General features: G+C 42.6%; 4 protein-coding genes across 4 annotated transcripts; 2 read left to right on the forward strand and 2 right to left on the reverse strand.

Annotated features, from left to right (window-relative positions):
• Window positions 1–4,083: 4,083 nt before the first annotated feature.
• EAF02_004838 (uncharacterized protein) lies at window positions 4,084–8,172 on the forward strand (the record flags this gene model as incomplete). Its single annotated transcript, XM_038900886.1, is given in 5 exon segments — window positions 4,084–5,154; window positions 5,239–6,244; window positions 6,297–6,465; window positions 6,479–6,509; window positions 6,552–8,172. The coding sequence occupies 5 exon segments, from the start codon at window positions 4,574–4,576 to the stop codon at window positions 8,170–8,172; spliced, it is 3,408 nt and encodes a 1,135-aa protein (XP_038759398.1). The 5' UTR covers window positions 4,084–4,573.
• A 1,360-nt stretch (window positions 8,173–9,532) lies between these two features.
• On the forward strand, window positions 9,533–11,171 carry EAF02_004839 (uncharacterized protein; the record flags this gene model as incomplete). Its single annotated transcript, XM_038900887.1, has 3 exons — window positions 9,533–10,163; window positions 10,235–10,641; window positions 10,730–11,171. The coding sequence occupies exons 1-3, from the start codon at window positions 9,759–9,761 to the stop codon at window positions 11,169–11,171; spliced, it is 1,254 nt and encodes a 417-aa protein (XP_038759399.1). The 5' UTR covers window positions 9,533–9,758.
• Window positions 11,172–12,657: 1,486 nt separating this feature from the next.
• EAF02_004840 (uncharacterized protein) lies at window positions 12,658–13,811 on the reverse strand (the record flags this gene model as incomplete). Its single annotated transcript, XM_038900888.1, has 4 exons — window positions 12,658–13,037; window positions 13,134–13,252; window positions 13,413–13,546; window positions 13,713–13,811. The coding sequence occupies 4 exons, from the start codon at window positions 13,809–13,811 to the stop codon at window positions 12,658–12,660; spliced, it is 732 nt and encodes a 243-aa protein (XP_038759400.1).
• Window positions 13,812–14,576: 765 nt separating this feature from the next.
• EAF02_004841 (uncharacterized protein) lies at window positions 14,577–15,725 on the reverse strand (the record flags this gene model as incomplete). Its single annotated transcript, XM_038900889.1, has 1 exon — window positions 14,577–15,725. One exon carries the CDS (start codon window positions 15,723–15,725, stop codon window positions 14,577–14,579), a length of 1,149 nt encoding a protein of 382 aa, XP_038759401.1.
• Window positions 15,726–21,392: the final 5,667 nt, after the last annotated feature.

A 21,392-nucleotide genomic window follows, 5' to 3' on the forward strand; every position in this document is an offset into this window, starting at 1 on the left:
TGAGATATTTGAAGTAATGAGTGGTATATATGTAGAAGTGTAAAAGGGAGGAAAGATATCAATAGCATGGAAAGTTGGGATGGGTTCATAGTAATCTAGATTCGAGTTGATGGTATTGTGGGAGGTGTTGAATTGAGAAAAGAGGGGAGAAGTTATGGGGGATAGTAGGTATGTATAGATACATATAGATGGAACGGGTGAAGATGAAACGGTTTATTTATCTTCAAGAAGGATACTGGTAGAAGAGGTCTTGGTATCTTTTCACATTTTCACATAGCTTGATGGGTTGATGAATTGATGTAGTGGGCAGAAAGAGAAACTTATAGACGACAGTAATAATAAATAAACATAGTCAACTAGGTAATTAGTAAATGAATTCCATCTCCATCGTGAACTCTCCTTTTGTCTCTCATGTAAATCTCACAAAAAATCTTTCAGAAGATAGCTTTCCCATAGTTCGAGAGATAGTCGATGTTGAATATAAATCTGAAAACAGACACAAAATTCATCAATTATCACATGATCAAAAACCAGTCTTCGTGGCTCAGTTGGTTAGAGCGTTGGTCTCATATTCCTATGTGAGGTGATTGATAACAATCACTTTAGCCATCCAAAGGTCGAGAGTTCGAGTCTCTCCGAGGACATTTGATTTTTTGATTTTGGTGCTTTTTTGGGGGTGGTTCTGGGAATGTAGGAAAGTGAGAGAGAGGGGGGGAGGGATATTGTGGGTAGAGAAGGAGGGTAGAAGGGGACGGAATATGTGTGGAATTGTGAGGGTTTGGGATGGAGTTTGGAATTTGAGATGGAACAGAGGTGGTTTGGTGGAAATGGATGATAGATGGCTCGTCGATTAATGAATAATAGATAGATAGATAGATACCTAGGTGTGGTGGTGGAGAGATAGATAGCATTGGGTGGCTGATGATCACACAAGCAACATCGTACAGTTTTGAAGCAAGAATGAAATAGTGATAGAAAATATATGTAGATCAGGGGTATCAGGACAAGGACTTTGATACTCCAAAGTTTCAATGCAGAAAAGATAGGCCGGCAGACAAGAATGAGATTTTATCACAATGCATCCACATCTCACCTGTTTGTAAACTGCAGACTATCTATCCATCGAAGGTGATATTGGTTGGTGTGATGCGATATCAACCAGATGACGAATTTCAAAGCGTGCTCATGAGAAACTTTCGCAAAGAAGAGGACGAATAAGATCACATTACTGGATCATGAACCGCGCAATATGTGACGAAATCAATAGCTTGCTTCAGATTTCTTCAACAATAGCCTCTACGTTTATTTCCTGAAGTTAACGCGGGTAAATCAAAAGAGATATACATACATACATACATACGTACCAAGGCCTATCAAATGGAAGAAATCAATCATAGTAAGGAAACACTCTCAACCATTGAACTGAACTCTACAGAGAAAAAGGTAAAGAAGCCGCGTCTATCAAGCATCAACGCGATAACCTCGATGAACGACGCGACCGGATACCTCTTTGGTGCGAGCTCCAATCTCTCTCCAATTTCGGTGTTTCTCAAAACGGATGGGGATTTGGAGATGGGAGAAGATCTTTGCTGAGTTAAGGGGGAGGCTTAGACGGTGGAGCTTGGCTCTTATTTATTTTGTGAAGGTCCTGGATGGATAAAATCATGGATAATGAAATGGGTATTGGAAGTGGAGATGTGAATGAATGATCGGTACATGGATGATGATGATGATGATAAATGAGGGATGGATGTGGAGCTTGTGAATTTGTTTGGATTTATTTTTGGGAGGAAGGAAAGCGAAACAAGGGAGAGGGGAGGAGGAGAGAGAGACGTTGATGTTTCGATTTTTGGAGTGATGGAAGATGTGTATAGGTATGATATTGGTAATATATGGAAGTAAGGGAAACGGAAACGAAAGTTTGCATGATGAATGAGTGGAGCTGACAGGACGGGTAGCGTTTTGACATGTTGTGTAAATTCAGTAAGGTTTGTTGGATTATGCTGGATCGAAGGGTTCGCAGCAATGAAAAATGTAAGAGTAGACAGAAGGGTAATTTTGAGTGCAGAGAAATGTAATTCTACGACGGCGAAGTGTAATTCTACCATTCTCTTGGGCATAATTCACGAATTTGACAAAGTGTGTTCAAAATAGAATCATGATGAATATCTTCACCAAGGTCTAGATCCATCAGTCATCAAGGAGATGAAAAGTGGAGCTGAAGGTAGTTCCGTATACAAAGTGACTTAGGTGAGAAGATAGTCAGTACGGTACTTTCTGGAGACTGTAGTAGAACATCTAGTAAGATGAACACTATGAAGGGAGTATTAAATTTGGAAATTGAGTTTTGCGGTTTCTCAACTCTTGCCGGTGCTAGTCGGGGATTAGATACAATGATTTTGTACATGATGCTCGAGAGTTTAGACTTTGGATAGTCTTCACGTTCGGTTCTTGGGATGTGTTGTGGAAGCATCCGTCGAGATGGTATTGGAACTCGGTAAAAGTTTAAGAGCTTTAAACTTCTCGCGATGAAGGACTTGTGGTGAATGCAGCAATGATATAGAACATTGGAACATCACCATCTAGTTTTGTAGGAAGTTAAAACGAGTGAAAGTTTTTGAGGGTAGATTAATTGGCTTTCGAGTAAAGGATCAAAAGACAATATAAAATTTACTCCGAATTTTTAATCTACGTTGAATGAGATTTCGATCGGGTGGCTGTAAGAACCGTACAAGATTCTAGAGCAACGTGTGGCAATGGCAGCTGTGATCAAGCGAGGGGGCATAGTAATTTCCAGTGCCTGGCTACCTACCGGAACGGGCCATTCAATGGTACAATGGTACAATGTACCGATTTAGGCAAGATTTAGGGCTCACGAAAGGATTGTACTAGGTATCCAATGTAATCTACTCCTCTAGGATGAGGTGCCATTCTGACATACGCAATGGATGTAGCTTTGTAGCTTGTTCGTTTGTGTGCGGAGATCCATATATCAGAGGGATGGGCCATATGAATGGAAGAATTTCAATGTACAGTGTAATATTCTAAGAATAGTCTGAACTCGGATGTTTGTGGTAGACTGTCTCGAGACAAACAGTCGTAATTCGTGGTGGTAATCATCGAATGATCTATCTGTTTGGCTGAAGCCTTATGATGTAAGGTAATTGTAAGACGTCTCACTCAAACCTTATGTGCTACATAGGACCAAGACTGTGCGGTTATTCTCATGTTCAGTCTACACAGCATGAGCAACGTAAGAAGCGTAATCGGAGTCGAGTGCAATCGCTGTGGATGCTGCATGTGTTGAAGATGGTAAGCTCATCGGGCTGAATACCACCTGATTACCAATGATGTGATGGGTGCAGTAAGATGACCATTTGACTGCTTCTTGTTCAGCGCAAGGATTGTATCAATAGATGAATCTTTTTGTTGATGATTGGAGGATTAAGCACAATTACACCAAAGACTTGGATATTGATAATCTGATATTGCTCAAAGCGAAGCATGAATAGCACCGGATGAATCTTTGATACGTTCAACGTTGTCCTCGAAGAAAGAAAGGGTTGCATTGCATTACTGCACCTCTGTTAATTAGGGATAATGGGTCTGTCGGCAAAGAGAAGATCAGATCGATTGGTCACCGTCTTCCCTATCCTTTCTTTCCTCTCCACTCAGTTATTACTGTTAATGTGGCATATATGCACATTGGCGCGCACACGCAGAGTTTCGGCGGAGAAATCAACAGATAATAGTCCTGGTATTGAGTTTATTGGCTGAGAAGGAAGCGGTTGACGATTCATAATTACTGTGCAAGGGAACAACATGAGTGTGAGCCAAAGATTGGATGGACAGAACATCGAAATTTGAGAGTGCGTTAAGTGATGATCCACCATAAGAAGCCATCGACCAATCAAAATTGAAGTGTACCTGAAATTGATTCCGCTTCCATTCCATCTCCCAACAGACTAGTCTCTATTGGGCATAGTGCCAGGTTCGTCCGTCCTCACGTCCTAACTCCAAATGAGTAGCGCGTCCATTTTTTTCTGTCTTCACATCCTGATCCTGGTTCAACGGTAGCAGTCACTTCCAATTTGAGTCAAAACTCATTTTCCCAAGTGAAGTGAAAAGAGTAAGAACTAAGCACAAATGAAGACTGATGCTGGTGAATGGTAAATTCTATTGTTTACCATTATTGCTAAGGGTAAATCTTAATTCATAGTCTACCGCTCTACCACCGCTCCATTGGATCTCAATTTTTGATCGAAAGACTTTCCATCTCCAAATCTGAAGAGGAAACCTAATTCTCCTCCTCTTCCACCCCAGCTTACTCCTCAATTTCAATCCCGGACATCATTAAGCCCAATTACTACTGTGATCGTTTATCTTTCACAGTCGGGGGTTCAACCTCTTTCGACCCTTTTGATCCATTCCATCTCCCATACCTCGTTTCCCCCCCTTCGAACCAAACCTCTTCCAGTGGCCTTCCTTGATTGCACATCTTTTTCCTTTTCTTCTTCCGGTATTCATCTAAACCCTAATGTTTTGATATTGCCATCTGGGCCTTATAGAAAGAATGGCGTCCGTCGCAGATATACAACCAGAAGCTCACCCCTCAACTCCTGATTCTGAGACTCATTACGCTTCGAATACTCAATTGAATCCATCTGATCTCACGGACTCAACTACCCCGGTCGCCATTCCACAGCCAAATCCACATGAAAACCAACATCGGCCAAATCCTCGACCAAAGAATCCTACATATTCGCAGTTCTCACAAACACAGTCAGCCACAGCCCGATCGCGCGCATATTCAACAGCTTCCACGTCGTCAGTAAATTCCGTTCGTCGCAAACCTTTACCTGTAAGTGCCTCGCCTTTGGCAACCAGGTTTTCCACCAGGTACTCCACGGCGGAATACTTCAGTCCATCTATCGAAGAATTACCAGAGCCGGATATTCCATATTCTCGGTATACGAATGTTGCAGATAGTCCAACACTTTACGAATTTCCATCGGATATAAAAAGCGCTTTGCCATTTTCCCCAGAAAGTTCTAGCAATAGAAATTCCATCCGAAGTTCAATAAGAAGTTCCAGGAGCTCCAAAAGTTCTAAAAGCTCCAAGAGTGTTTCGAAACAAGAACGTCCATCATCAAAGTATGTTTACTAGGCATTCACTATTTCTAACATCTGATCAAACTTATTCACTGTTTCATGTTGATGCTAAGACTGCTTAATTAGGAGATTTTCGAGCGAACACATCGCTTGGACTTCAGTGACGCCAACGCTACCAGAACAACCAACAGATAACGAAGAACAAATTCTTAGTCCAAAAAGTCCGAACCTTTTAGTCCCGTCTCAAACACGTCTACCGGGAGCCTCGAGGCATGAAAGATTGGTTAGCGATTCGCCATTGAGTTCTGATTCCGAATCTACCGGTCATTGGTACGGGGATTCAAGTCCAGGAAGTCGTCCGGGTTCTGCTACCATGTCCATTTTCTCATCCAAAGCTACACCACCACATAATATTATACCTAATGCTCCGGCGCGAACCAATACTCACGAATCTCACGACTCTACATCAACTATACATAAACCCAAATCACCGGGGAAACTTGGTTCTTTCTTTAGTAGCTGGGGAGGTGCCGTATCCCCATCGAGTTCAACGACAACATTTTCGGAAGATAAGGCAGATTATTCACCAAACTCACCCATACCGTCGTCAAATGCATCTCCGCATAAACTTTCGGAATTTGAAGACTTCCATTCGAGGACACATACTAAAGCGCCACCGGCCGCGATCGATATTCCCAAGGCCAATGCAGATGCTGCCCATTACTTCGAAAACGCATATCTACAAATACCCATAGCGACACCTAGTCCGCCGCCTTTACTAGTCGAAGAGATGGAGCGAGAATTGAAAGAAATCAGCCAAGAGCTAGCATCTTCCATACGAAGGGAGATGGATCTGGAAGATCTTGTAGACAGGTTACAGCTCGAGGCCCAAAATTCAGGAACAAACAGTAGCAAGCGAACAAGTGATTATTTTTCTGATTCTGGAACAAGTGTGATTCCCAGATATGGAGAACCCGATCCTAAGCAGGATGAGCTTGACCGAATTCAGAGAAAGACAGAGCAAGAGAAGGCTTCTATCAAATTAGAGCTTACAGATAAGCTACAAGACGAGAGAGCTATAAGAAAGCAACTCGAAACACAAATTCGGTCTTTGGAAGAAAGAGCGGCTCAGGTAATTTTCTCTAACTTAAAAAGACATGAATGCAACTGACATATTGGCTTAGGTTGATCTTGCAGCTATAAATTCAGTGGATGCCAATGGACGACTTAAAGAGTTGGAGGCAACTTGTGAGGATCTTCGACGCAAATTGTCCGAAGAGAAACAGATCAGGGAAAACTTCGAAGATCTTTTGACTGCACTCAAAGCAGATCTTGAAACCTCACATAACGAGCGTGACAATTTGAGAGATGAAAATTGTGCCTCAGCTCAAGGCCACGTTGTCGAAGGACTCGAAGCGCAAGCTGCAGAACATGAAAAGTTTGACCTACGAGCAAAGCAAGATGAATCAAGAAATTGAAAACTCTCAGAAGGAGAACACCGCATTAGTCAATGCCCAAAGGCTGCAAATGGAGATGAGCCAGTTCAAACTCCCTTTTCGGAAGAAGACAAGCATAAGCAATCTACCCAGGTCGAGATCATCCATAATGAGCATTGGTGGCATCGGTGGACTCGGTGGTTTAAGTGGTGGTCTAGGTGGCTTGAAACGGGCCAACTCTCTCGCACACACTGGCAAAACCGCTAGATCACCTGGCTTATCTAGGACAACATCCGTCAAGACTGCTGAGTCTAGAGAAGCTTTGGCAGAACGAGTAAAGGATATTGAACTCCAACGAGATTCTTTACATCGTGCTCTTAAAAGTTTGCTTGAACGTCAAGAGCACCAGAATCGTGAAAATGAAAAGAAAATCCGCCAATTGGAAATGGAAAGAGATCGTGCCATGAATCAATCCCCGAGGCGGCAAGGATACGATAAGGAAGTTTCAAATCTTAGAGAGGAAATCAATACCCTTCGTCGCCGTGCTGATGAAGCAATTGAGCAGAAGTGGCAATGCGAAAAAGGTCTAGGTGGTTTGAAGATGGATCTCGATCGCGCTGAACAGGAAATCGGCTCACTACGAAGCTTGTTACAGGAGAAGGACATATTAACCAAACGATCTAGCACAGATTCTAGACCCGGCAGCTCACACGCAACCTCCGAGACACTTGAGCGATCGTACCGGGGTCTTCAAGCGGCTTACTCATCTTCTTTAGAGCGAATCAAGGCCCTTGAAATCTCAGCCTCTAATGACGAGGATACTGCAAGAGCTATGGAGCAGTTGGAGAAAAGCTTGTCTGATGCAATTACTGAAAGAGATGTTGTAAAACAAGAGCTTGAGGCAGTCAGAGAGCAATCGGAATCCTTGAGAGATTCTGAGAAGGTACATCTTCAAGAGGAGATGCAATTGGCAGATGAGCTACGTGAATCAGCCAGACGAGTCGAGGAATTGGCTGGACAAGTCAGACTGCAACTTGCTTCAAACAGCACTCTTAGACAGCGTCTAGCTGACGCTATTGAGCGAGGAGAGAAGGAGCAGAAAGCCAATGCGCAAAAGATCACATTCCTTCAAACCAAGCTCAGGGCTCTTGAGGAAAAGCTTATGGCTGCTCAGAATATTTCTGAGGTCAGAATCGCTCGTCATGAAGATGAGATTCGTGATATCAAGGACAGTCACAATATCCAGCTTCTTCGCGTGAAGTCGGAACTCCGTTCTCCTCGTTCATTCGGGCCTAAATCGCCCATGTCTCCATTGTTCGCAAATGCGAAGAAGGTACCGCGTCTTTCTATTACCACATCCGGAAAAGGAATGTCGGTAACTGAGGATTCAAAAGTTGAGGTTTTGAGACAACAAGTTGTAAACCTTGAAGCTGCTCTTGCAGAGGCAGATAGAGAAATGGAGGAAGTTGTTGGCCGTATGAATATCGCCCAGATCGAAGTTATGGAATTACAGAACGAAAGAGAAGAAGCCGTACGTGAAACGAGAAAATTACAGAAGACGATTGAACAAGAAAGATTGAGGGCTTTCGAGGGGAGATTTGCTACTCTTAACTCTTCATCATAATGAATCTGTGGATGTTGAGGGTGAGTGTGGTTTTAAGATTGTTTCATCAAGCGGCTTTAGCGTTTGTCAGTCTGGTAGTGATTTTACATCAGCATTTTTACTTTGTTGAACACCCAAGAGCTCCGGAATTAATGAGTCTCAATGGATGGGTGAATATGGAGTTTTATTTATTATTGATTGGCATTATTTTTCTAGTCATTGATAAAATGCATCAAATGGAATGGGCCAATTTGGTGGCTTTTACATCATTTTATATATACTAAGGTCGACTGATATCTTGGAGGAGTCGAATGGTATTTTATCTAATATTGTTTCCAGGGTGGTGGAACAAATGATGACTTGTGGTCAAGGAAATGGAGATGGTTGTAATTATTTTGGTAATATGCCTCGTTGAGAGACAGGGGTAGATACATATGGGTATAGGGATAGATGGGAAGCGGTGGCTTATATGATTATTTGTTGTATTGTATATACTGGATTTCTAGATACCAGATGGTACGAAGGGGGGAAGGGAAAGGGAGAAGAATCAGTTGGTTGGTTGCAAGTAACTTACGTGGTCTTGGAATCAAATGGAAGAATGGATCGTGTTGAATCAACTCTTTGGTGCTTTTATTGTTGTGATTTCAAATTTGACTTTTTTTGCTTTGAAGTTGAGTTATTGGGGTGCCATCCACTCGGAGGTTTCCTCATCTCTTTAAAGACTTGGACCGCAAGCTGCTATGAATATCCATATAAGGATCCACACTACGCCTAATACATGGTCTTCGAAAATGATTACGGCAAATCACTCTCATACCCCCCAAAAGCCATTTAATCACTTTCATGCCCTAAAATTGAGAGGTGATTTACTTTCATGCCCCTTAGATTCTGTAATAGATTCTATGTTGGAGGGATGGTAGATTCCATGATAGGAGAATAGATTCTGGCCATTTTAAGCTAGATTCTATAGAAGGAGAATAGATTTTATAAACTTTATTTAGGCTTTAGAACTGTCGGGATATGGATCATGTGACCGCACTAGCAAGCGCTGGTGCCTCGGCACTATAGCATATACGTTTCGTAGCCCTAGCTTTTAGAACCTCAAGCAATATTACAACAGTGTGAATCATAGTACTATATTGACTTCACAATCCCCATGGTGATACCAACAAGACCTATATTATAAGAATCAAGACTCTAACACACAAACCTTTATAATAGTTTGCTGTAAGAGCTGCATCACTCTGTCGAAATTGCAACGATTAGAGTAAAAACGGGTGTCATTAGGTCTTTGTAATAGGGTGAGTAGAGAAAATGGAACTTGCGAGTCTTCGTTCTATCTGGAGAAGTCTCGAGCGCGTATTGCATACAGCAGTCGAATGGGTAGAGTGAGAATTATGTATTCCTGAAGTGGCTGTGGTGCACAGCCTGGATTTCCAATTGGGTGTTATCATGCCTCCAGGCTTACCTAGTACCTACCTAGGTACTGTCCACCAATCAAAAATTACTCCTCAGCCTCATCGGTGAGATTGTGAAGAAGGAAAATCCGTTCACATTTCTCATGATCTGGTCGCTTCATTCATCTCATCTTTTCAGAGGATACTAAGATGGCATCGATTGAGATGTCGACTCATTTAGGATCGCGCCCTTCAGCTTCGGCAGAACAAGATCTCGTTGTGTCCGCGAGTGAACCTCTCGCAGTTGATATTTCTCTGAACAACCCCGCATCTCTTCCTTCCTCTGGAGCAGATGATTTGAACGCCGATCCGGTGAATCCGGCACCACAAGCTACAACTACAAAACTGGGTCTCTATCAAGCCCTATGGGGTTGGTTGAGACACACAGAAATAAGAACTACCCCGTTAACGCTAGCTCCAACGTTGCTCAGTCTTATCCTCGCAGTAATATATGGAACCTCTACTTGGATACAATCGAGCACTGCTGCTGATTCCTCAGCAAAAGCAAATCGATTGGCTCTTTTCACGGCATGTATATCATTTCCAGAACAACCAGTAAGTTGGAAGTAACACTCATGTGATGTGACGGCATATATGCCACAATAGGCCTTGCTGATCATTTCTAGAATATTATCAATTCGAATTTTTGTAGAGAAAACCGCGATGCTAGCTTAGACGGATTTGCTAAACGCGACGTAGCAGCCATGAGTCTGCCGGTACTATGGGATATGGATGTGCTTGCAGCAGCTCTGGAAATTGTACAACCTGCCTGGCAATGTAAAGCTGTGTGTGGACAGGAAAGGGTGCTTCATTCGCCAGATTTAGCTCTCGTATTCTCTATTCCGATATCGAATGGCGAAAATTGTCACCTCGACTGTGTTAAACCTATTGAGCTTACGCATGGGCAGGATAGAGGTCGCCAAAGAACGTTCAATACACTAGTTGTTGTGATTTTATTCCTCATAATTTCACCGGCATTTCCTCGAAGTTATCCCATCTTCCACCACATCGCCATGGTCTTTGTAATCCTACTGTGTTTTGTGTTGGGTCCGATCTCACTGATAAGATTATGCCTGCGTGCTCTTATTTTTCTGTATCGGATGATATCTTCGGTACTATAGTCCAGAACAGTCTTATCAAACCATCACATCATCAATTGTTTGCTTCGGCTCGAAACAGCCCGCCTTGGTCAAGATAATATGCCTCATTCTTTCAGTCTACACCGTCTTAACCGTGGCCCGCTCAACACCAATACTGCACTTCTTCTGGTCGCCCACTTCATCGGTCTTAACCTGTAGTGTTTCATTTGCTGGGTTTATTTTTGGCTTGTCCAGGGAAGACAGCTCTCCTGTCTCTTTTCTGCAGAATAATGTGCAGGTGTCATCGTGGATTCTAAATTTTGAGGAATTTATAAGACTACTTAGTGATATTCGGCAGCCACAGAGTATATTTTCTGGCTATTGGGGGTTTGAAAATGGTTCTACGCAAACGACTGGGGAACAAGGTCGAAGTAAAGAGAGAGAAAACAAATTAGGGAAGAACTACAAGCTGAAGGGAGAGTAAACAGTTTGACTTTTATTCGATACTTACTTTCTATGCCCAAGTATTATATACAACTATATCATCATGTTCCCATTTGAATCTTTGGACTTAAGCTTCGTGGTAGTATTCTGTTCCTAGTGAATTGATCGTTTAGCTTGTGTGCTCTAGCCCCCCTCGAGCCCCCTTACCCCACATGCTATTTATTCGCTTCGCTAAGCTTGATGAAAGTGTAATTACAGTAAATACTTATATCACTACAACGCAACTGTTGGTATCATCTCGGTGGTGATCATGGCGTCTTTATAAGAAGTCTAATGCACTGATTGATATTGTATCTATTCTATTCTAGGTTCTAGAGCAACGAGAGCTATGCAATACGTTTGTGCGCTAGCACTAGCGTGTGCGCTCACGTGCACCTTCACGCATATCGCAACGCAACTTATCGTACTATCTATTTATTTCTATCTTTGTTCTTGAAAGATGTTATTACTATTACTGATCGGATTTATTTGAACGGTTAGTTTTATCGATGTGATATCCCTCACCCCTTACACTACGTTTTGTCGACGTCAAACTCTCGTCTCCGATACTCAAGATCATGTGTGCTAAAAAAGGTGTATAGCGGCGAGGAGATTGAATGGTGATTGTCATTCTTCGTAGTGTATAAGTATGTTAGACACAACGTCACATTGCGATTAGGAGGAGGAAGGTGGATCTAAAAGCCTGTTGCTTCCTAAGCACTATGACATTAGGATGGGCTTCCCAAAGCTTTCTTTTGTATGCAGACTTTCTTTTCTCACTTTGCGGTAACGTTTACCGCTTGTTGAGAATGTTCTTTCTCTACTTCCTCTCCGTCTTCGAAAGTTTGACGTTTGAAAACACGGCACAAGCTGTTGGTAATACATTGATTTGTAGAGGGTATTTGTAATCTTGGAAATGGCTAGCAATATAATGAATGCAATATCTCAAACATAAACTGTTTTTAGATGAGCTATAATGGATGTCTAACTTGGCAATAAGATGTGATTGGGGAAGGTCCTGTAGAGATACTCTCAATGCATGTGCCCTTGCCTTATTTCCCGATACATGTTTTTGAAAGATCATGCAATTAGATTCGACTTATTGATAAAATTCATGCAAAAGTTTGCTTGTGCAGGTTGGTAATTACTTCACTCGAGGAGCTTATTGCAGGTCCTCATGCCTTTTCCTTTTGGAAGGCAGTTAGACACTAGTCTTTTCTCTATCCCGCAATTAAAACGCAAGCTTTTCTTGCTTTGAACCACCCTCCGCTATAGAGTCTATATTCAAGGAACCTTGGCGGATATGAATTTACAATCATATATTGCTGTGCCCGGCGGACTTTTGTTCTTTACAACCTATATCCATATTCCAAACTCCATCATTGCAAATGCACGCTTCGCTTTCCTTCCAATCCCAATCCTTAACAAATAAGATATTCCATTTTACAATCACCCTTCTTCAATGGCCACACACAAAACTGCTAGCTTCAATCACTGTCCTCCCCATTATCCAGCGCCTCGTCATCTACCTCTTTTTCTTCTGCCTCCTCAACATCGAACTTCTCTTCTTCGTCATCATCCTCCCTTGCTTCACCCTCCCCTTCTTCTTCGTCCTCGCCTTCCTCCCCCTCCACCTCCTCATCATGCTCTTCATCTGCATCTATTTCGTCATCGTGTTCTTCTTGTGTCTCCCCACTGCTCCCATCTCGCCTAACCTTTTTAGCCTTTGGTTCTCCATCCCCTTCTCGATCCAACATTTCTGAATCGCCCTCTCCATCTTCACCCCCTGCTTGACTTCCAGCCACCTTATCCGCTGCGACTTTCTTTCTATTTGTATTTCTTTTGTCGCTCTGTAGTTCGATAAACTCTGATATTCGTTTTTTCATAATTAGCATGTGGTATCCCCCTTGATTTGCCCTCCCAAAACGCCCATGCCCATTCAATATGGGAATAAAATACTAACTCGCAAGTTCCGCCTCTAACCTTGGTTTAAAATCAGGAAATTCTATATCATCCAATGCCTTGAAAACATCTTGCGGCGCTATCGTTTTAACACTTCGGCTGTGTGCGTTCTCGTTTGCACTATTTCATTCATAATCACATTAGCAATCTGCTCACACGATCTCTCCCGCTTCCATTCTTCGTTTTTCTCTTAAACTTTCGCTTTCAGTGTTTCCTAAATCTCCATTCGCTTTTGCTCCTCCCAATTCTCCGAATCTCCAAAGAACCCTAATCTACTCACTGTGTAGCCAAATAATTAACAAAAATCGTTGCGCTCTTCCCCATCGCCAACATTGCATTTCCCTGAATCTGCGTGTTAGGCGGTAACACACTCTTCGCCAATCGCGTTACGATACTTTTCGGGAGACTAAGATCCTGTCCATTACCATATGTGTTAGTTTGACGTGTAGCTCGAATGCGAGGAGAGAAATCGAAGTAATTGAGGTCACCCAGAGTCAATGGAACCCGATTCAGGCAATTCCAATCGAGGAGAAGAATTTGGAGTCCGATCCGTCTAAGGAAAGTAATTATAAAAACAAACCTCGATACTAATTCCCTCTCGAACTACCGTCGTTTCTTTGACAGGTGTAGTTTCATCTCCAACGACAGGCTTCGCTACATCGCTCTTTCGTGGTGGCATGTTGAAATATTCGTATTCGTGGGAAGGAAGAATTGGGATGTGCGGTGGTAGTGACGTCGAGGATGGGAATAGTAGTTTGGTTGATGGGTTTGTCTTTACGCAAATGCATTTGGGCAATTCATTTCTTGTTTGGGAGGCGGTGAAGCATTTAAGCCTGGGAAACGCGCCGACGCGAAATTCGTGCAAAGTCACGTGAAAGCTTTACTACTGTGGCTTTCGAGGAGTAGGTAGGTACCTAGGTACCCTGGACCTAGGTATCATAACTGGAATGGCTTTGAATTGTTAGTGAGGCTGTAGAATTTGATGCCCGCTGTATCTTGAAAGTTCAAGGTATTTTGCTGAGGCTAGCAGACTACTCGGACAACGTTACTTCGACTTTTTCAGATGTGTGAGCGCAATCTACAGATTTGAAGCATTGAGAAACTTGGAACAATTGAAGCCAAAGCTTATTTGTGTATTGATTTTATATTCAAGTTGTCATATCTGCATGCTATATCATGCCTCTGTATTTCTTCTATTGCTTCAGTCACCAGACTGTGCATGTCATAAATAAAATCTCTCATCGAGTGGTGAATTTCAAATTCCCAATCTACAAGTGCCAATAGTGTTGCACCGATCAGCACGGTTTCCTTCTCCATCAACATGAAAAAATCCTCCTTGGTATCAATATAAGTAATCCTCCATCATTTATAACAAGCTAACTCCACTGCCCCCCGTAACCCGAACAATGCGTTTAAAAAAAATAACTGGCGTCCAGGCCCAATACTATGAGATGGCCAACCCAATCTCACGGTCGCTATCCCAGAATGACGGGTACGCAGCACGTGGTGGTGGTCTTGGTGATAATGATGTGACTGGCCCAGGCGTCCCCGGGCCTGGTGTCATTTCTCGAAATGACATGGGCGAATCATTGTAGTCTCTGTTGTGGCTGTAATCCCGATGGATTCGAAAGTCATCTTCTGGATCGTACCATGTTGCTACCCTGTCGTTGGCTCTCAATTCTTTTGATTCGCCTCCATTGCCACTTTTGATACTCCACATGCTTCTCGCACTCAAACTACTCCTCCTGCTCTTCGTGCGTGAATGACCACCTGACTTCGATAACCTTGATCTATGTCGTTCCGCTGGTTTTATAAATGGTTCTGCACCCGGCATAATTTCGTCGGTGAGACCAACTCTAGCGTTCGGAGCCTGAGCGAGGAAAGTGGGAGTATCAGGTACGTATCCTGAGATACCTGAAGGGTAAAAGGTAGATCGTGTTCGAGTGGATGTAGGAGAAGCAGTCCATGTCCAACCTGGAGAGTGCGCCATTTGTATTGTGTTGGATTGAAAGTAGTCTCGACCTCCAGTCTCCTTGTCGAATACCAAGTCCTCACCCATAAACACCTTTCTTTCATTCCCAGAGCGTCGCCATGATTCGATTTCGCTATCGTCTATCGGAGTCACTCCTCTTCCAGTGAAACTACGTTCCCTTCGATATCGCCTAAAAAGATATGTAGCAATTGAAACAACAATGATAGCGAGTGTACCGAGGACAGAAGCGAGAATGATGATCAGCGTATTGCGATTTGTACCAGAGCTTGTGGATGAAGCTGCTGTTGGAGTCGATTGAAGATCACTCGTTGTGGCTGTTGATGCAACTTCGGCATTGCCCGTAAGCTGCTCTGTTCCAGAAGTTGAAGAGGCTGATAGAATAGAAGAGATAGCGATTGTGTTTGTGATCAATGATGTGGCTGTAGATAGCGTGGATGTCGATTCATCCTTCCTCGATGTCGAGGACTCTGGTTTTGTTGTGCTAGGAGATGTGGAAGGAGATGGTTCCGATATTGAGAAACCATTTATAGCAACGAGTGTTTGAGCGGATGATAGAAGAAATAACATCAACGTTGCGAACAATAAGTGAATGCCCCGCATTATGATGAAGTGAGGTTGCTTGGCCAAGGAGCAAGTATCAAGCTCGATTTATATTATCAAAACATTGTTATCAGTCGTTAGACTGTTGAACCGACTGGGTCCTTTTCTTACTTCCCACTCCTTGGTCTTGATTGAAAAACGTCGTAATGAATACGAAATATAAGTGAACGAAAGAGGATGAAAAAGGTTAGGGTAAAGAGAAATAAGAGAACGAGTCTTAGGATCTATTGATCCTCAGAGACCAGCCCAAATATCTTGACAGATCTAGTTCAGACGTAATGAAGGTCCAAGATCAACTCAAGATGTAGGCACCAGTACCTATATAAGAATAACAAATCTTGCAATGGTCGTATCCGGTACTTGGAGCTACTTTTTCAAGTGGGGAAAGTGTCTGTGTTGGACTATAGAGCGGCATAAGCGTCTTACCTGTGATCTGTGAGATCGGGATCATTTGATGGATGGATGCGTATGTGCTGTATAGTATGATGGTATCATCGAACAAACAAAGAACTGAACTGAGCTGCAGGTGGGTGTGCAGAAGTGCAGAATTAGATCCTTGCCCATCTTTCAGACCTTGGGCGGTCAATACACCCACCCAGCCTGATCGAGGACCCAGGGGTAAGTGTAAACTATTCTTAGTGGGGTGAAGAAACACTGAAATCAATATCTATTGGCTCCAACAGTTTCCCCGGTTCAAAACCAATAGTCTTTGAAGACCATTGAGTGGTTGATGTTGAGCTGTTTTCCGATGTAACCTAGTTGAAGTCCTCGGAGATTTTGTATAGTCACTGAAGTGAACGAATGACAGCTTGACATGATATTTGACGCCATTGCCGAAACATGCCTCGCATATTGAGTTACAAGGTACGTGACATGGAAAAAACTTATGGCTGGGGTCATACAATTCAAGAGTGGATTAAAATGATCTTGAAGCTAGTCAACAAGAGGAAGGGTTCGAGCGTGATGGAGTGGTTGATATTGAAAAGGACTGGGTTTGTCATTTGCTAATATAGAAACTAGACCGTGCAGAAACGTGCCGAGAAGAAGTGGATTATTCTATCAATTACCCTGCTCGAACTTCAATCTTCGACAGATGAACTCTTCGGATCTTCAACGGATTTTAACCACAAAATACCACGTTCGCCGCCGCAAAATATGCGCATCTAGAGCGAGAAAGTCATCAAAGTGACAGTTCAGGCAGTTGACTCAATGCAACATAAACAGTGATTGGTAGTAGACGATATCTTGGTAGGTCCCGTATCGTAGGATAAAATTGAGAGATAGTTAACGTCCGTCCATTAATTCATGCAGCCATCAATTATTATCTCGATGACATGGAATGTTCCCGAGAGAAAAAAAGAAACATGAATCAAGTCACAGAAGGCTTCCCGAGATTTAATATTGTGATTTCGACGGGAAGAGATATTGAAGCGATGAAGCGGTGAGTAAGGAACTCAAGTCATTCAGTGCAGTAGTCAACGGGGCGATAATTATAAATCGCCTCAAAATTCATTTAGTACACAGTCAAATTCAGCCCCGTCATGTCCATGAATCGTCCAAACAGGGTTTCGAATGGTGACACGAGTAGTAGGAATTTTGATCGGATCTTGGTAATCATGTCAGCATGGCATCCTCGTCCTTGCTTGTCGTTCAAGATTTCAAGCTCTGTGAGATTGAGTGGAGTGGCGGAGGTGTAAGTTTCAAGCCTAGATGTGCAAAAGAGCAAAATATCTGCAATCCAATACCAAAGACTAGCATTCAATTGGGTGAAGAGGAGTTAAAAGTTCTTGATCTACAAACTCCGGTTCAAGATACTCATTTCGAACTTCGAATATCCTGTTTTTCGATGCGAATGTCAGCTGCAATCAATTGTCCAAGCCTCGATGTGGTACCATCATTGCACTACTCGATAAGGTTGTGTGATATGGAAATTCTTCTCCATACAAAACGTGGAACATGCGTGCCACTGATATGACTTCTTCTGCCTATATTCAGTAGTCCTGTCAGCTGAGAACGGTACCTGACATGATATCTACGGTTCCTTAACCTGATATCTTAGCTATCTTGCCCTCCCCTGGCCATCTAATAGTTTCATACCTTTCTCACGGGCCTGAGTTCTCTCGGTGCAACAACCAACTTCAGAATGTATACCGAATATTCCGAGTGCACCAATCAAGAGGAAACTTCCGCACATCCACAAAACTCGTCAAGTATATTGTGATCTACGAAAGCCGTTTTGACTTTCTTTTGTGCTATTGAAATTCACTCCGATTTGGGGGAACACAACATCAAAGCGCACACAGCTACATGTTAATTTGTTGTGGGCGTTGCTGATGTTGGCACATGGCGATCCCCCAAATATAGAGTGGTAAAAAAATGAAGATACGGTAGAAACCCCTTCATCGCTTCTTCACGTTTTTCATCTTGGTCAAAACGACTAATCCTTCCCAAATCTTAAACTTCTGCGATATAAATATTGTCGTATTGATACAGTAACGTCGGGATGCCCTACGAGATGTCATAGTATGAAGCTTCCAATGTCTCGCAAGTCATCATAATTAGCTTGAGCTCATCCAACCCCACGACGTCCCGAGAAAAAAAAAGGAAAGCTTTGGAAGACCGTGACCCGGTTCAAAGGAAATTGAATGCCAGCCACGGACGCTTTCCCCCTCATTCAGTCCTATCTCACATCTAATCCTTTGGCATATTCCGTAGTGCGGACGAATATAAGCAGTGAAGGCTAACTACCTACGTAGATACTTCACTGCGAGGTAAGATCCAAGACATGTTAGTTAAATTGTCTACTCCACAAACACTATTGCATACCATCAATGACTCTTTTTCCCTTCTTGGCTATCAAAATATGTAGGTCCTGGAGGATCGACCTTAGCTTTCCAATGGTCAACTAACAATCGAATAAATTTTCTACGATACAACTACACCTAAAGCAAAATGCCAAAGCTCAGTATTCAGCCTTCTCACCGAGTACGAACTCCAAATACTATTCCTATCGCAAAATTCCCAGTAGATAGGTTGATTCTCTCGGCTATGCCCCCAATCTCTAATCATTTTAGACCCCAATCCGAAACACCAGCGCATTCCATCCCGCTTTCAAATCAACTTGGAAAATGATACGTCAGAAAAGCCACTGTTGGTCTCTTATGTTGAAGGATTATTGAGACGCGTTCTTGTCACGTCTACTTGCACTGTTTGTGAACGACATCATGCAATTGTATATTAAAATGCACACAACCTGGTTCAAGGTACCATTCACGCGCCCCAGCATGACCTAGCCGTATTACTCCAATCCTGCACGTTTTTTCCTCTTGAAATATATCCTCAAGTACACATGCAGAACACGAGCCTCCTCTATTAGGTACATGATGTTCTGCACAACGGCACAGCAAATTTTTCTTACAAAAAGGTACTGGCACTGAGAAAAAAGACCGCCTTTGCATATGCAAGCTGCAAGCACTTAACCATTGCATATTCGCCTCTTCCTATTTCGCTGTTCACCGCTTAAACTATGTGAACATAACCAATCAAGAGAATCTCAATGAGATCTCTGTCCTACTGTATCTTACAATTATCCTCATTCTGGAAGGATACATGAGAATAGAGTAGCCTTGCGGTCGCAGAATAGGCCAGCGGTCTCTTATCCAGTGACCTTTCTTCCAATCCCTCCATAGACCTCCACGAAGGGTAGCTAATTACTCATACTACATATGTACATATGTACGTATATATGTATGTACGGAGTATGTATGTACATGTTTGTTTGCATATATCCTCTCCAGTATCTCAAAATATCTTCTAGAATCACGGAAATATCTCTAGACCTCAAAGAGATTGTTTCCGATTATCGGATTTTTGAATCGGGCTCGAATTTGACTTTAAGCAAGCTTCCAAGTTTGTCAAAATCTGCAAGAGATCTAAGACCATCCCGCATCTTGATCCCAATTAGCACTTCCGCATCTACCCATTTACGCGCCGAAGCTATGGCGAATTGGTTCTTAGATACGAAGTATATCTTCATGTGACGAAAAAAGTAAAGTAAAGGATTGATCTATTGATTTTGCGCCTTTTAATAGCATTACTATTGTGTCTATGACTCTTCCGGTACATGTGGTATATGTTATTCAACACCCTCTTCTTTCAACCCTAGCATTCTACTCAATGCCAAGTTCCAACATACTCGTCTCTCCAGTCGTGGCGGGGTTTATCTGTACGGAGTACCTACTTACAGTTTGCGATATCGATAAGAGAATGTGAGATGTATCAAGTCAATTGATCCCTTGCCCCGCCGGTTCCGATAATATTCCAACATTCGAATATTCAACACGAATTCTAATCATCGGAGAATTTATCTTGCCAATGTTCTTTAAATTCTTGGCCCAACATCAAAGCGTAATAGAGATTCAGATTCAAATCACATACCGGTATACCATATGCAATGCACACATCTTTCAAAGGCTTTCCTATATACGGATTGGACCTACCAATTATGGCAATTCTTGAGAATGTAGATATTCTATAGTAGAACAAGGAACTAGGGACTTACAGATTCACAACTCCTCACTTCTAGAGTCTTATATTATGATATTCCTCCTTCTGATCCACGTCAAACACCCTACTGCTTCTCAAATCTCCATCACCCTGCATGCAGATTAGCACTTTCCTCAACCCAAGCATGCCAAGTTCCCCCAATTCACGAACGAAAATTCCACCCCCTCCCGACTCCACCATGAATCAATCCATAGTCATGGGAACAAAAATATTCCGATACAATATCCATATCCCAAACGGAGTCAAATCGGGCATATTACCGAGAATGATGCCATTACCGAGATGCTATGGAGATCTTTCTATTCAAGTAATACATCTTTCCGCACTTACACTACTAGTGATCCTTCACCGTTTGTTTCGTGGCAGATCATCGGGAAGGACTCATTTTACTATCATGGATGACATGTTTGATTGTCATGATGTGATCCACTATTTGACTGACATGACATGATAACCATACATCATTCGTATGGGGTATGAAAATAGCAAGGCTCTTTTCTTCCTTTTGAAACTTTGGATATTAACTCCATGGGGTTGTTTGTGAGGGCTTACGAATGTGAATCGTGAGTCTTGAGTCGTGATATAGAATATTCATCATTCGGTAGAGTTGAACGGAGATTTCAAAGACATAGATCCACTACGTGCAGGAGCTTTTGGAACGCCCTTTGTTCACTGCTCAAGGAATTCCTACGGAATGCAGACTTCAGTTGGAGATCAGTAGGTACACGATGTATTGTCTTTTTCTTGCTGTTAATGATGAAAGTTTGAGGCTCTTTAAGATGAGGGGCTTCAAATCTCAGATATCCGAGAGCTGAAGATCTGGAAAGGGTCAACGTCACTGGCGGCTTGGCCGCCTCTTTGCACATTTACGCATGACGCATGGTCTTTGCTTGGATGAATCTGAAGTTCTCTAGATCATACATGGTGTCTATACGAAAAGCCTTGGGACGGGACGCTTATAATTGCTTAGATGGGACACGCTTGGCCATACATTTTGTTTCTCCGAGAGACTTGCATTTTGCGAGCAGAACGACATGAATTCCTCTCAAAGTTGAGCCAGTATCTAAATTTCAAAGTCTGTTGGATAGGATACCATTACAA

This window comes from Botrytis sinoallii, assembly GCF_014898435.1.
Source record: "Botrytis sinoallii strain Bc 23 chromosome Unknown BSIN_007, whole genome shotgun sequence".
NCBI lineage: Eukaryota > Fungi > Ascomycota > Leotiomycetes > Helotiales > Sclerotiniaceae > Botrytis > Botrytis sinoallii.